This window comes from Lampetra planeri, chromosome 34, assembly GCF_965212315.1.
Source record: "Lampetra planeri chromosome 34, kcLamPlan1.2.h2, whole genome shotgun sequence".
In the NCBI taxonomy this organism is placed as follows: Eukaryota; Metazoa; Chordata; class Hyperoartia; order Petromyzontiformes; family Petromyzontidae; genus Lampetra; species Lampetra planeri.
Genome location: NC_136140.1, coordinates 3547654 through 3561340, shown reverse-complemented (window position 1 = coordinate 3561340; position 13687 = coordinate 3547654). Strand labels below are relative to the sequence as shown.

At 52.8% G+C, this 13687-nt stretch overlaps 1 protein-coding gene across 10 annotated transcripts in view; it reads right to left on the bottom strand.

Annotated features, from left to right (window-relative positions):
* Positions 1 to 13687, bottom strand: part of LOC144730032 (GATA-binding factor 2-like) — a 40888-nt gene that overhangs the window by 13305 nt on the left and 13896 nt on the right. The window contains exons 1-4 of one of the 10 annotated variants that reach the window (XM_078610505.1): positions 12228 to 12680; positions 9902 to 10149; positions 3033 to 3818; positions 53 to 196 (exon numbers count right to left, since the gene is read on the bottom strand). In XM_078610505.1, the coding sequence (XP_078466631.1) occupies positions 53 to 196; positions 3033 to 3818; positions 9902 to 10142 (1171 nt within the window). In that variant the 5' untranslated portion in view covers positions 10143 to 10149; positions 12228 to 12680. Of the gene's footprint in view, positions 1 to 52; positions 197 to 3032; positions 3819 to 9901; positions 10150 to 11952; positions 12186 to 12227; positions 12681 to 13687 lie in introns of those variants that run through there. The other 9 variants (XM_078610507.1, XM_078610506.1, XM_078610508.1 and 6 more) reach the window with 9 other exon arrangements.

The following is a 13687-nucleotide window of genomic DNA, read 5'->3' as shown; positions in this document are numbered from 1 at the left end:
CTCTTTTAGCTTTGCTGTTTTTGGACCAAATGGAGCAGGAAAGGAAGCTCACCGAAAGGATATTTGAGGTTGAGCTCCAAGCTCTCATGCCCAGAGGAAGGCCAGGGATGTGAGGAGGTGGCATCGTGCTGCATGGGGAGGTGGAAAGTCGAGGCACCAGGCATGAAGCGAGATTCTGGAGCCAGGACCGGGTGGCCTGGCAGCAACAGGTAATGGTTTATTGATTTGAGAACATACTTAAAAGGTGATTATTCCGCTAACGTGATGCGCACATCTCCTTTGCGCCGGGGATGTCCGCGAAACCACAGCAAATGAACCGTTATTATTTTTTACGCATGACAAAAAATATGTTTTACATCGATCGACCGTTGCGGGTGAGCTCGACAAATATGTGGGCGCCGTGACCCTGCGTGGCGCGCCGCGGCTTCTCTCGAGAGCGTCCGCCCTCTGACAGGGACAACGTTTTGCGATCGGTAACGCGCCAAAAGCAATCGTTGTGGCCGGGCACGCGTTCCAGCCCTCACTGAAGCCATCGCGAATGTGACCCACTGGACAAACTGTCCGGCCAACGCGAATAATCGGAACCCAGACATCGGCGCGAGTTCAAGTTCACCGTTCAATATTTTTAACATACGCGCCGTGACCGCCAACTACAGTGGTGCGATCAATTTATCACTGCTTTACGCTCAGAGTTGAAGCAGATGCCTCGACCGATAGTGGTTCATATTATCTAACTGGCATCGTCCACTCGCCAGTCTCGATCCGCTGCGAAACGATGCACCGAGAAATTTCCCCGCGACATTCCGAGCCGTGGAGTACATTTTTATCAGCATCATCATCATCGTGATTTTTCAAATCACCGAATCCTCCATCGAGGCAAACTGGGCTTTTGGTCGGGATGCGCAGCTGCAGACAATCACGCGCGTAGCCTGTTTCACTTTTTTTTTGCGTCGCTGAGGCCAAATTGTACACGCGCGTATTCCAATAAAATAATAATAATGCTGCGATTCTGCCTTTCTATTCAACTCTCCCCCCCCACCCACCCACCCTGACCTTATGCTCTGGGCAGGTTTTGGGCTGGCGAGTTGCGCGCGTGGTGCATGAATGACGGACGGCACAAACACAGCGGGGTTTGGTCTGCTCCTGACTACGCTTTGCATCGCGCTCTCCGTCATATTCACGGGCGGGGAGAACATTTCGCTATGGCGACGACATGTGGGCAGTGGCATGCACGTAACAATACGGCGCAAACCTCGCAAACGTCCCTCGCCCCCTTTATCCGAAAACACACACACACACGCGCACACACGCGCGCACACACACATGCACACACATGCGCACACACGCGCGCGCACACACACATGCGCACACACACGCGCGCGCGCACGAACACTAACACGACATTTCAGTGGCGACTTCGCATTGACACACAGCATGAAGTTTAACAGGTAGGCTTTCGCGACCGATATGAAACGCAACGAACGATTGGTCGTTATCGTGGCGGGAACACGTGTAAAGGGCCCTAGTCGCAGGCTCGATTTTTGACATTTTTTTGTCCTTAATTGAAAAATGAAGGAAGTTCAATTTACATTCAAGTGCAGCCACCTCGGGCCTCCAGTGATGTCACTGCCATACGAGTCACTGGGCAGCGCGGGGGAGAGATAACTACCTCGCCTGGTATACGGGAGGTCGTGGGTTCGTTACCAACCCCGACGCCTGCTGCTGTATAATTGGATTTTGCGTGTCTCTCTCCCCGTGGTCGCGTGGATTGTTCTCCGGGTGCTCCGGTTTTTCCTTCAACATTTAGAATCAACCTTTATTGAGAGTATTTGGCTGCTATATATTTCCACGTGATAAGCCACTTCATAAAGCCACTTCATCATTTGTGGTCTGGTCGCTTCTGAAAGAGCACCGCATAGGTCAGTGGGCCTTACCTGGTTTAAAAAAAAAAATCACATCACATTTTCGAAAAAAAGTTAGGTTGGAGTGCCCTGAAAACCAACTACAAACGGCCTACTTGCACACCTCCTGGATTTCTGTCAAATATTTAACCATCAGAATCACCTCTACACTCTTCACTAACTCTAGAATTCACCCTAGAGCTGGCGTAGGTATCTGAGTTGGACTGCAGAACCTCTTCACTGGAAACATAGGCCGTGTTGTATAACCATAGAGTATATCATCCACCACTATTGCAATTACGTAATTATCATTACGCTTTCTCATTTTTTTTATCCAGGAAAGCATAATTTGAGTCTTGATTCTCTTTTTTCCAAGAGAGTCCTGCCATTGGGATGTTTGGCCCGTTACATTTTTTTTGCAATGGAATGAGATGCCGTACATATTCGAGATCTCTGTTCGGAGATCCATCGCTGTTTAAGGAAGCAAATTCCGGGCCGGTTTCTACCGATTTTAGTGGGCCAATGAAATCGATGGATGCGCAACTCGTTGACGAATCGTGAACCTCGGCTGCCCACGGTGCGAACTCGTGCAAAGAGGACGGAATCTGGGACCGATCGGCACCGTTGGGCAAATTTTGTCAGCCCGTCGTAGGCTCTGAACAGAATTCATGTTTGGGTTGACCCACATGACTAGAATAAACATGATGCTGATGATGATGGCCTAGTCACATGGGACTTAATTATATTGCGGCTGTGTGAGATTATTAGTTAAAATATCGTAATCGTGCGGCAGAGAATTATGATACATTTTTCTAGCATTTCGTGTTTTTTTATTAAGTATCCGAGTTCGATTTGTTGCACGCCCCGTTTAATATTTTTGTCAACAGCCTTGCGCCAATTGGGGTGCCCTTAAACTTTCCCTTATCCCCCCCCCCCATCCCCACCGCTGGCCCAGCACTTGCCAATTGTTCCAACTGCACTGTGGCCTGGCTCCGCGCGGTGCTGCAAGTGGCCACTCCAAGCACACGCACGCACGCCAGCAAAGTGACGGTGACAGAGGAGGCTTGGGGGGGAGGGAAGATGGGAGAGAGTGGGAGGTGGAGAGAGAGAGTCGGTGTCGGGGTTCACTACCTGCGGACGTTCGCGACTTGCTGCGCGGCTTCGGGGTGAACCCCACGGGGGAACCCCCCAGCAGCCCCCCGTGGGGGTAGAGCGGGTCACCGTAATTGGGCCCGCCGGCCAGGTAGTGCGGGTACATGGGGATGGGGTGGTGCGTCGCCGAGGCGGCTGGATGCTCCCCGCTTCGGGGCGGACTGCAGCTCTCCAACTTGAGTCCACCCTGATCCCCACCACCTCCCTGCTGCTGCTGCTGCTGGTGCTGCTGCTGCTGCTGCTGCTGGTGCAGTGCAAACGCATTCTTCTGCCCGTGCTGCTGCTGCTGCTGCTGGTGCATCTGCTCCTTGTCCATTTCATCTCTCTGCGTGCCGCGGCCACCTCCACCCCCTCCTCCGCCTCCTCCTCCTCCGCCGGCTCCGCCGCCAGCGGCCCCGGCCCCGCCGCCTGGCGCGTCCACCGGACTGTGCGCCGAGTCCTTGGGCGGCGTCGACGAGAAGCCGAACAGGTGGTGGTGGTGGTGGTGCGGGCTGGCGGCCGACGCCACCCCGCTGCCGCCGCCGCCGCCGCCGCCGGGGCTGTAGCCGGCCAGGCTGCCCGGGTGGGGGTGGTGCGGGTGGTGGGCGTGCGGGTGGTGAGCGTGGGCGGCGTGCAGGGCCGACTTGCCGAACGGGGAGACGCTCCAGGCGGCGGGGCTGTGCGGGTGGTGAGCGCCCAGCGCCTTGCCGCCATCGAGCCACGAGAGGCCGGCCGGCCCCGGCAGGATGTGCGGCCGGCACACCTGGGCGCCGGCGAAGCCGCCTGCTGGGACACGCGCGCACACACACACGCACACAGGACACACGCGCACACACACACGCACACAGGACACACGCGCACACACACACGCACACAGGACACACGCGCACACACATGACGGTCAGGCAGAGCCCGCTTCCCGGCGCGTGCGGAGAAACGTCGAACGACGTGCCAAAACAATGCGTCACGCAGCAGTTGCACACCAAAGATCCACTCGCCTCCGTAGCCTTTAACAATCTGTTGGGGCAAGCGCTGTTAAATGGCCAGGACGGTACACGAGGGGGTGGGTGGTCAACACCACGTCCGACCGCCTTTGTCTCCCCAGAGGGGATGTTTACGCACACCGTACCAGGTACCCATTTGAGGCTGAGTCGATCTAGGGGAGGCCTAGGTCCGGTTCAGATAAGCGTCACCGGTGTTGGCCGTGAGCGGGAATCGAACTCGTGTCGCCGGGTTCGTAGCATGGCACCCTAACCGCTGCGCCACCCCTCCCCAATGAGCCAGACACCACCACCACTGTGGCCTGTGGGAGTCTGGTGCAGTTGCACCGCCTACACACTCGACAGCCGCCCGTAATGGGAGTCCGTCGAAGTCCCGCCATGTCAAAGTGTTTCCCCGAAGTTATCACCGATGTGCAACGTGTTGTGTAGATCGCCTGCACTTTTGTAACACACTTCACGAGCCCAATGATTGTTAAACACGTCCCGCATTAGCGTACAGAGTGCCGATTCAAATTGACAGAGAGATCTTTGCATGCGCGTGTGTGTAGGACCGGTGACGGTTATCGGAACCGGTCCTGGGCCTCCCCCAGGTCGACTCAGCCTCAAATCAGTAGCTGGTGCGATATCTGAACCAGCCCTTCATTTCTTGCCCCCGATTCCTCTTCACCAACTTACACTGAACCAGAGTGGTGAAGTATGGTCAAGCAATTCCCGTGACTAACCCGCCCGCCGGTGTGGGAGTCCTTAATCCAGCAGTGGATTGACGAAGGGTTGCATGTTATAAATATATATTCTGAAGATTAATACATGAAAATAACTTGATTTGATAAGATGTCACTGTGCTGCGTTGACCATATGAAGAATTGTTTATCCGCCGGTCAAAAACTGCGGAAAAGCAATAATTGGTGCACCAGTTTACGTTTTCTTGTTTGTTAGTTTTCAATATAAAGCAGCGCAGTCACTGAGGCACGTGGCATCTCTCGCTGCAAGGTAGCAGCAGCAACCAGGCGGTAAGCCCCACCTACAAACAATTGCCCAAGCTCTGTCGCCCTCTACGTATATTGACGATGTCTTCAGCCAATCAACGAGTGGCTGGTTGCACACGTGCATCGGGGTCGGGGTGCGTCAGGCACCATCGTGACAGGCAGGTGGAGTGCAAATCCTCCACTCTTCATAGCTCTTACCCAAACCTCTGCTTCTTTATCTGCCTCTGCATACTGTACTTGTATCACGCATCGCTGGGTGTCCGTGCTCTCTCGTCGGCTCGTCTCGTGGTATTTTAAATCCAAGCTTTTACGGCATTCCTTCAGCTGCAAACCAATCCTTCAATGTGACACGAGTGAGCGAGCGAAGGGGCGGGCGGGCGAGCGAGTGAGTGACCGAGTGGGTTGGTGAACGAGTTGGTGAGTAAACTGAGGGGAGTGAATGATTGAGTGCGCGAACGAATGAGTGAGTGAGCAAGAGAGGAAGTGAATGAGTGAGTGCTTAAGTGTGTCAAGTTAATTAATTAATTACTTTGCAGAGAGATCTAGTGAGTGTACTGTGTGTATCCAGGTATTATCATGTACCGAATTACATAGTAGGGCACGCAGATTAAGTGTGCGTGTGTGCGCATCACAGATGCGTTTACACGAAGCAGTGCCTTCAAATTATTTCGCATCGTGCTCGCGAACGGCTCTCTGGAGACGCATTTACTTGCGGCGTTAATAACCTTCTAACTAAACGTGATGGGGTGGGTGTTTGTTGGGGGGGGGGGGGTGGTGAATAGCAGCACCTCGTACTCCAAGGGGGCTAGGAAAACCCAGAGGGCCTTAGCCGGCCCAGACGTCCAGTGGCCACGTGTGGGCCCATCGCTTCGATGCGGCAGGTAAGCGATGATCACGCACCGCTTGCACGCAACTCATCCGCACAAATCGAGGGATGCTGGAGAGGGGGCATTAATTTCGCTGTGGCCAACATCCGTTTGTTTCCAATTGCATCGAGCGCACAGCAAACCTACGACTATCGTTGGCCACGTTTGTTGTCTGATAAGTCTGAGGGGTGAGCGCGCGTGCGCTTGTGCGTGACAACGTGTGTCTTACGGAAGGCATTTGGAAGTCGCGTTCAGACGCTTGGCCTGATGCCGTGTATCCACTGCACTGGTCTATCGAGGGAGAGCGCAAATTGTCTGCCTTTAAAACGCCCTTCGTACGATTTGCCTCCGTAAATAAACATCTCACGTCACCGAACACAAACTCTAAGCCTCGGAAGGGAGAGCAATGGCTGGCGAGGGTCCCCTCCTGCGGACGGAACCTCGGGACTCAGGGAAGCTTTGCCGCGACAATAAATAAAAAGGAAGAGATGGCATTGTGACAATTCGTGGTGTTGTCACTGCTGCTCCTGCTGCTCCGAATTGAACTGTGGAATTCCAAACCCGAGTGGCTCAGAGCCGCTCGCAGAATGATAATCGACAAGCCCCCTCTATTGCCGCTCACTTGATAAGCAAGATATATAACGGAACCTTTTGCAATTAATAATCCCACGTTGCATTATCGGCAGAACAAACATCGGCCAGAGCTGTAACCTCGCTACGGACATCTCACTTGAGTTCCAGACCATTCTCCACGTGCCATTCGAGCTCACGCACCGTGATGGAGAGATACACACACACGACGGTCTTACTCGTTCCTTCACGGGGAATTTAATTGCCCACGATGATGACCTCGCGACTGACACCCAGATCCACTTCAGTCAAGAGCGACCCAAGCAGAAGGTCCAGTGCGTAGCCATAAGCCGTGGGTTGGGAATCACACCGAGACGACCCAGCGGCAAAACAAAGTCGCTACCTCGCCGGTCCGGTTAAGTGTACGCCTGTGCCTTTTTATTTTTCTGAGTCGACGATTCTGAGTGAACGAGCAGTGGAGAAAGGGGAGACGGGAACCCTCAAGTCGAGATAACGAGTCACACCGCACCTCACACTTTCCCACATTGCTGCCTTAACCTATCTGGCAGTCGGCATGCGCGTCCCGCAAACCCCAGCGTGTGCGTGGTTTTAACAGGAATGCGCTGCGCGCGCGTGCGTGTGCTTGTGTGTGTGTATGTGTGTGCGTGCTTGTGCTTGTGTGTGTGTGTGTATATGTGTGAGGGGAGCGGTAGTGTGGTGGTTAGCGTGCTGCACTACGAACCTGGCGACCCGGGTTCGATTCCCGCTCACGGCAAACACCAGTGACGATTATCTGAACCGGTCCTGGGCCTCCCCTAGGTCGACTCAACCTCAAATGAGTACCTGGTGCGGTGTGTAAACATCGCCACTGGGGAGACAAAGGCGGTCGGGCGTGGTGCTTGCCACCAACCCCCTCGTGTACCGTTCCGGCCTTCATAGGTGCTCGCTAACAGCACTTGCCCCTACAGTCTGTTAAGGCTATACGGGGGATCTTTTTCTTTGTATGTGTGTGTGTGTTTGTGGTGCTGGCCACCCACCCCCTCGTGTGCCGTCCTGGCCTTCATTAGGTGCTCGCTAACAGCACTTGCACCAACAGTCTGTTACGGGGGATCTTTGTTTTTGTTTTGTGTGTGGGTGTAGTGGGGGTGGGGGTAGCGTTGGGTGGTTAAGCGCACTGCGCCAGGCACCCGGCGACTTAGATTCGATTCCCTTTCGCGATACATCTCCAGTACGCAAGCGGCTCTCTGACTCTCTTGACCTAGTCCGGGATTCTCCTAGGTCAGCTCAGCCTTGAATGAGTACCGAGTGCAAAGTGGGTAACGTCACCTTGAAAGACAAAGGCCTTAGCAGGTGCTCGCTGGTTGATGATGTACAGCTCAATGGGGAGCGGTGGCGCAACGGTTAGCGCGCTGCGCTATGCTACGAACTCAGCAGCCCGGGTTCGATTCCCGCTCACGGGCAACACCAATGATGCTTATCTGAACAGGTCCTGGGTCTGCCCTAGGTCGACTCAGCCTCAAATGAGGACCTGGTGCGGTGTGTGTAGACATCGCCACTAGGGAGACAAAGGCGGTCGGGCGTGGTGGTGACCACCCACCCCCTCGTGTGCCTGCTGGCCTGTAAGGCTATAGGAGAGATCTGTACGCATGTGGACGTAGCACGTACCATGTGTGTGGTCGAAATATAATTTGTATAAACGAAATAGCACAATATTAAGTTACGTTTTCACGTCAATGTATTCATAAATGTATAGTCAACCTCTGATATGCCGTAACATCGCCGCTGGCAGGACTGAGAGACAAACGTATGCACGCAGTTACGTAAGCCGTGTATTGCACCGCTAATATTGACGTCAGGATACCAACGGACATCATTCATCTCCACGTCAGTGACCCGAAATTAATTCCACGCACGTGAGAAACGTCCACGTTGCAGCTCAACGCATCCGAAGTTTGCCGTTTTGCTAATTCTCACCAATCGGTGCAAAGTGCCTGGACCGCACGAGGCGATTTGCCATCGATAAACTTCGACTTTGGAGCGTCACAAAGCCGAATTGTGAATTCACTTTAATTCTAACGAATGTTATTAGTAGTTAAGCACGGATGTCCAATTCTACCATCTGCCCGATGCAATAATGTGCACAGTATGAATAAAACGATATACAGTTTTATAAAAACGGATTAACTGTTATTGGCAGATGTGCTGCTACCACACAAGAAGCTGTTTTGGTAATTAACACTGACTTGTACGAAAAAAAACAATCAAATGTAGTGTCTACGGTAGACTGAGTGAGCGAATGCTGCAAATAAAATTGCTGAAGGGCTAACGCACTCGAATTTGGCACGATGAATCCAGTCTAGAATAAAAACAACAACAACAACAAAACAACGGAAAACCATTTGTTTATAAATTTGCAACCCCCTAGAATTACGGCGATGATATTTGATCGCCCTCACCATCGGGGCAGGCAGCGTGAGCCCAAAGGCTCGGGGTGCGGATTCAGTCTCGTATTGAACCCTCACCTCCCGTCACCGAGGAACCAACTCATTCGACGCCCGCTCAGCAGAGTGTGACGCTGAACCCCCATAAAAAGCGCCGCTGACGAGCTTAATCGCACAGCAGGCAGACGTTTCGGACAATGGCCCTTATCTCAGAGAGACGCACAGAGCGTGAGATAGAATATCAATGCCAGGATGATATCATGGGACCTGTTTTTTTTGGTGTGTGTAGTTAATGCAGACGTCTTTCCTTGCAAAAGCGATCTACTTGGTGTTTAAACAAATTAACACCTGTTTCGTTGCCAGAGAGGGTGAAACGTGTTCTTATTTTTAATGCAAGGATTGTTTCAGCAACTTAGAACCTCGATGCTTAAAAGAGCTGTCGGAAAGTGTGCGCGAAACGTCGAACATCATTCCGGGTAGGGAAATATAACTAAAATGCACAACGCGCTTAACAACGCGAAAGACGACACAGCTGGTCTGCTCCTGTATGCCGGGATTTCACAGGGGCTGAAGTCCGCTCTGAGCCCAGTTGAGACCGGACGAGGGAGGAACTCTGTGGGGCGACCGCGGTGAGACGAGTGGGGCGATGATTGACCGGCACACCGAGAAAAGCACGCGTAGACGGTGATGGTGGTGATGGTGATTATGGTTCGTGCAGGGGTGGTGAGGTCAGCGTGCACACACGGTGATAATGGTGATGATGGTGAAGATGATTGTGATGGTGGTGAAGATGATGATGATGGTGAAGACGATGATGATGGTGACGATTATGATCGTGAAGATGATGATGGTGAAGACGACGATGATGACGATGATGACACGGGGGGAGGGTTGCGTAGACACACGATGAAGACGATGATGAAGGTTAAGATGATGATGAAGATGAAGATGACACGGAAAGCGGTGTGTGTGGGGGGGGTGATGGAGAGGACGGCGTCGACTCACTGTGCGTCTGCCTGTAGCCGTGCACGGCGGCGCGGGCGTGCGCCGGGCTCGCGTAGTAGGGGGACACGGGGTTGCCCTGCCCGTCCAGGTGATTGAAGAACACGTCCACCTCGTCCGGGGGCAGCAGCTGAGAGGGCTCAGCGTAAGCCCCGTGTGGCAGCTGCTCCATCGGGTGCTGCGCGCCGCTCAGCACGGCGTTTGGATGCGAAATCCATCGGGGCTGTTCGGAGCTCACCTCCATGCCGGCTCTGTGTCACCACCGGTGTGGGGAACGAGGGGAAGGGAGGATTTGGAGAGGCAGGGAAGGAGAGAGGCAGGGGAGGGCGAAGAGCAGCGGGAGATAACAGGGTGTCAATCAGAATGCGCGCGTGGGATAATAGAATATGCATCACGTGTCCATCCGGCAAGCAAAGCGCGTGGTTAATAGGGCCCACGGTGCAAGGAATTCAGAATGACCACCACCACCCCCCCTTCCCACGTTCCTACTGCGCACCAAGCAAACACCCGTTATCTTTAAGAAAATCAACAAACAAGGAACGGGGGCGAACATCGCAAACGTGGCCGAACCCTTTGAGATGCCCGACACTCAGGCGCTCAAAGTTCCGCACGTGCGGGTTTCACAAGCCCACTTGCTGTACTGCCACCTGCTGGCCACCGCCTCGTAACCAAGCGGGCGTGCAGAGTTTGGCAAACGTCGACGTGACCCGCCAACCCTCGCATCTCAAAGCGACACTTGGGTCTCGCGCTCGTGAGATTGAGAACGCGCGCGGTCTTTGGTTCTAAATGCGTTAAAAGTAAAATAATGGAAAGAAAAAAAACCACCACGTGGATTTCAAGTCGGTTACGGATGCACCGTGAACACGACGGTTGAGTCGAGCGAAGGCGTCGCAGCAGCGAACGAGACACATCGTAGCACGCACACACATCAAAGGATCTCGACATCGGCGTTGAAGCAAAAATAAAAACCCGTAAAGGTCGATAAAATAGACGACTACAAAGGTGATAATTTCCGCACGTCCGGTTAGCACGGTTGGCTACGTACGGTGTGAAAGAAGTTCAACATACATACACACAACATACATACACACAACATACATACACACAACATACATACACAACATACATACACACAACATACATACACACAACATACATACACACAACATTCATACACAACATACATACACACAACATACATACACACAACATACATACACAACATACATACACACAACATACATACACACAACATTCATACACACAACATACATACACAACATACATACACACAACATACATACACACAACATACATACACACAACATACATACACAACATACATACACACAACATACATACACACAACATACATACACAACATACATACACACAACATACATACACACAACATACATACACACAACATTCATACACACAACATACATACACACAACATACATACACACAACATTCATACACACAACATACATACACACAACATACATACATGCGATTACGCGGAATATGAATTAACGTTGCGTGCGTAGCGAAGCTCCACCAACAACGAATCATTACACGTATTTAGCTATATATACGATATATAGACGATGTTTATACGATATACAATGTCATTCAACGCTTACTGCGCGATCAAACTAACGCGTAACAGCATGAATAGCGTTAGTAATCATAGTTGCACATTCTTAGCTGACCATTAAATATTGAAATGTATCCCGTACATTATGAACATTATACACCGCGTAACGAATATTTATCCGGAACACACGACGCGTAATACATTATTAGTTAAATGCACCGCGTAAAACAATGCTTGTGTATTTCCATATTTGCGTGTGTATACGCTTGTATGTCTGCAGACAAATATGCGAAAAAAGACTGCGTATATTAACGTACATTTATTTTTTAAATCCTTGCGCGTTCTCTCTTGCAAACATAACTTTCCTCCAAAAATATTATTTTAAACCATCGTTCAACAGACGCGGAGTCCCTCCGCATACCGTGACGGTCGTTTGGGGGTTATTTGACCATACCTCGCCACGCTGGTCAATGCGGCTTGGTTAAAGTGCTTCGGTGTGAAGGGTGTGGAGAGTTTCGGGTGTCTATCACTCGCCACGGAGCTCAACTGAGGCCGCCAGCGGAACTCTACATACGTCTGCTGATCGCAGCGACGCGCGGTGCGCTAACCACTGCGCCACCGCTCCCTCTTACTTTACTTTACCAGTAACTTGCGACGTCTCGTGCGTGTGCGTTCCTCTCCGCGTGTGTGTGCGTGTGAGCTGTCATTACAGAGTGCACGCTCTCTTACTTTGTTTTACCATCTACCGCCGGAGGAAGCAGTTGCCGACTCTTCAGACGATCCACGGATATGAACACAGAGATCGCTAATATAATTCAAACGTACTCCGAATAAAGTCGACGAAACGTCGTCAAATTGCGTGCGGCGACCGAAGAAGTGCTGTGGCGCGCGTGGCAAGGACTCGCGCGACGACGATCGAGGGATGCACCCGGAGCCAGGAACAACGACGCGATGTCGCCTCGAATTCGCTTCGCTCTTCGCGCGGTGCGTGCGCGCTGTGCGCGTGCGGTGGGTGAGTGAGTGCTTCTCGTACTGGTGGACCGCGCTAATGCCAGAGCGAGGGGTACAATGGACCGAGCGCCAGGCAGAGAGGGAGGTGTGTGTGTATGTGAGTCGAGTCGTAGCGCCGCGCGCGTGCCTGCGTGTGTGCGCGCGCGTGCGTGTATGTACGCGTTCGAGGGCAAAAAGCCCACCCCTCTTCCTTCCCCTCCTCCTCTGCACCCTCCCCCCCAAAAGAAAGCCAGCACCACCCACAGTCCATCTCAACGCATTCCCCCCTTCAACCCCCATCTCTTCTCCGACCCGCCCAGCTGACAGACCCACCCATAAATGCGCCCCTCCCACCCTCCCCGCAGCTCGCCCGCTTCTTCACTGGCGCCAGTCCGACCCAAACCCAACCTCGTAACCTCGTAACCCCCCCCCCCGCCACTCTCACGCACAAAAGACAAAGATCTCCCGTGTAGCCTTTACACACATTTGAGGCAAGTGTCGTTAGCGAGCAGCAGGACCTATAAAGAAGGGCCTGCACGGCACACGAGGGTGGAGGGTGGCCAGCACCACGCCCGACCACCTTTGTCTCCCCAGTGGCGATGTTTACACACTGCACCAGGTACTCATTTGAGGCTCAGTCGACCTAGGGGAGGAGGCCCAGGACCGGTGCGAATAATCGATATCGCTGTTGTTGGTCGTGAGCGGGAAACGAACTCAGGTCAACAGGTTCGTAGCGCAGCGTGCTAACCGCTGTGCCACCGCTCCCCATACTACACACACACCGCCACCCACTCCCAACCCCTCACTCCCCCTCAAACGAACCCCCAACCAACCCCGCGCTCAACCCCCCCCCCCCAATCCCTTTGCGCCGCCACACGCCGCTTGCAATTGGTGCACGGAACTCACTTAAGATTTTGTTCCACCAATTTCCAATTTTGCGCGCTTCGGTCGCCTAATAAATATCAGACTCTGAAACGCGGGCGGTAAGGGTCTGTTCAGAAGCTCTCTATTACAAAGACGTATATATATACCCCGAGAAGCCTCTACAGCCTGCTTGGGTGGAAGTGCCGGGTGAGCGAGCATTCTGTACACACGCACAATAAATGCAAAGATTTCCACCGCACAGCTTCGTGGCTATTACAGCGAGCGAGCGAGCGTACGAGCGCCTATGAAGGCTGGCACACGGCGAATCAAGAATT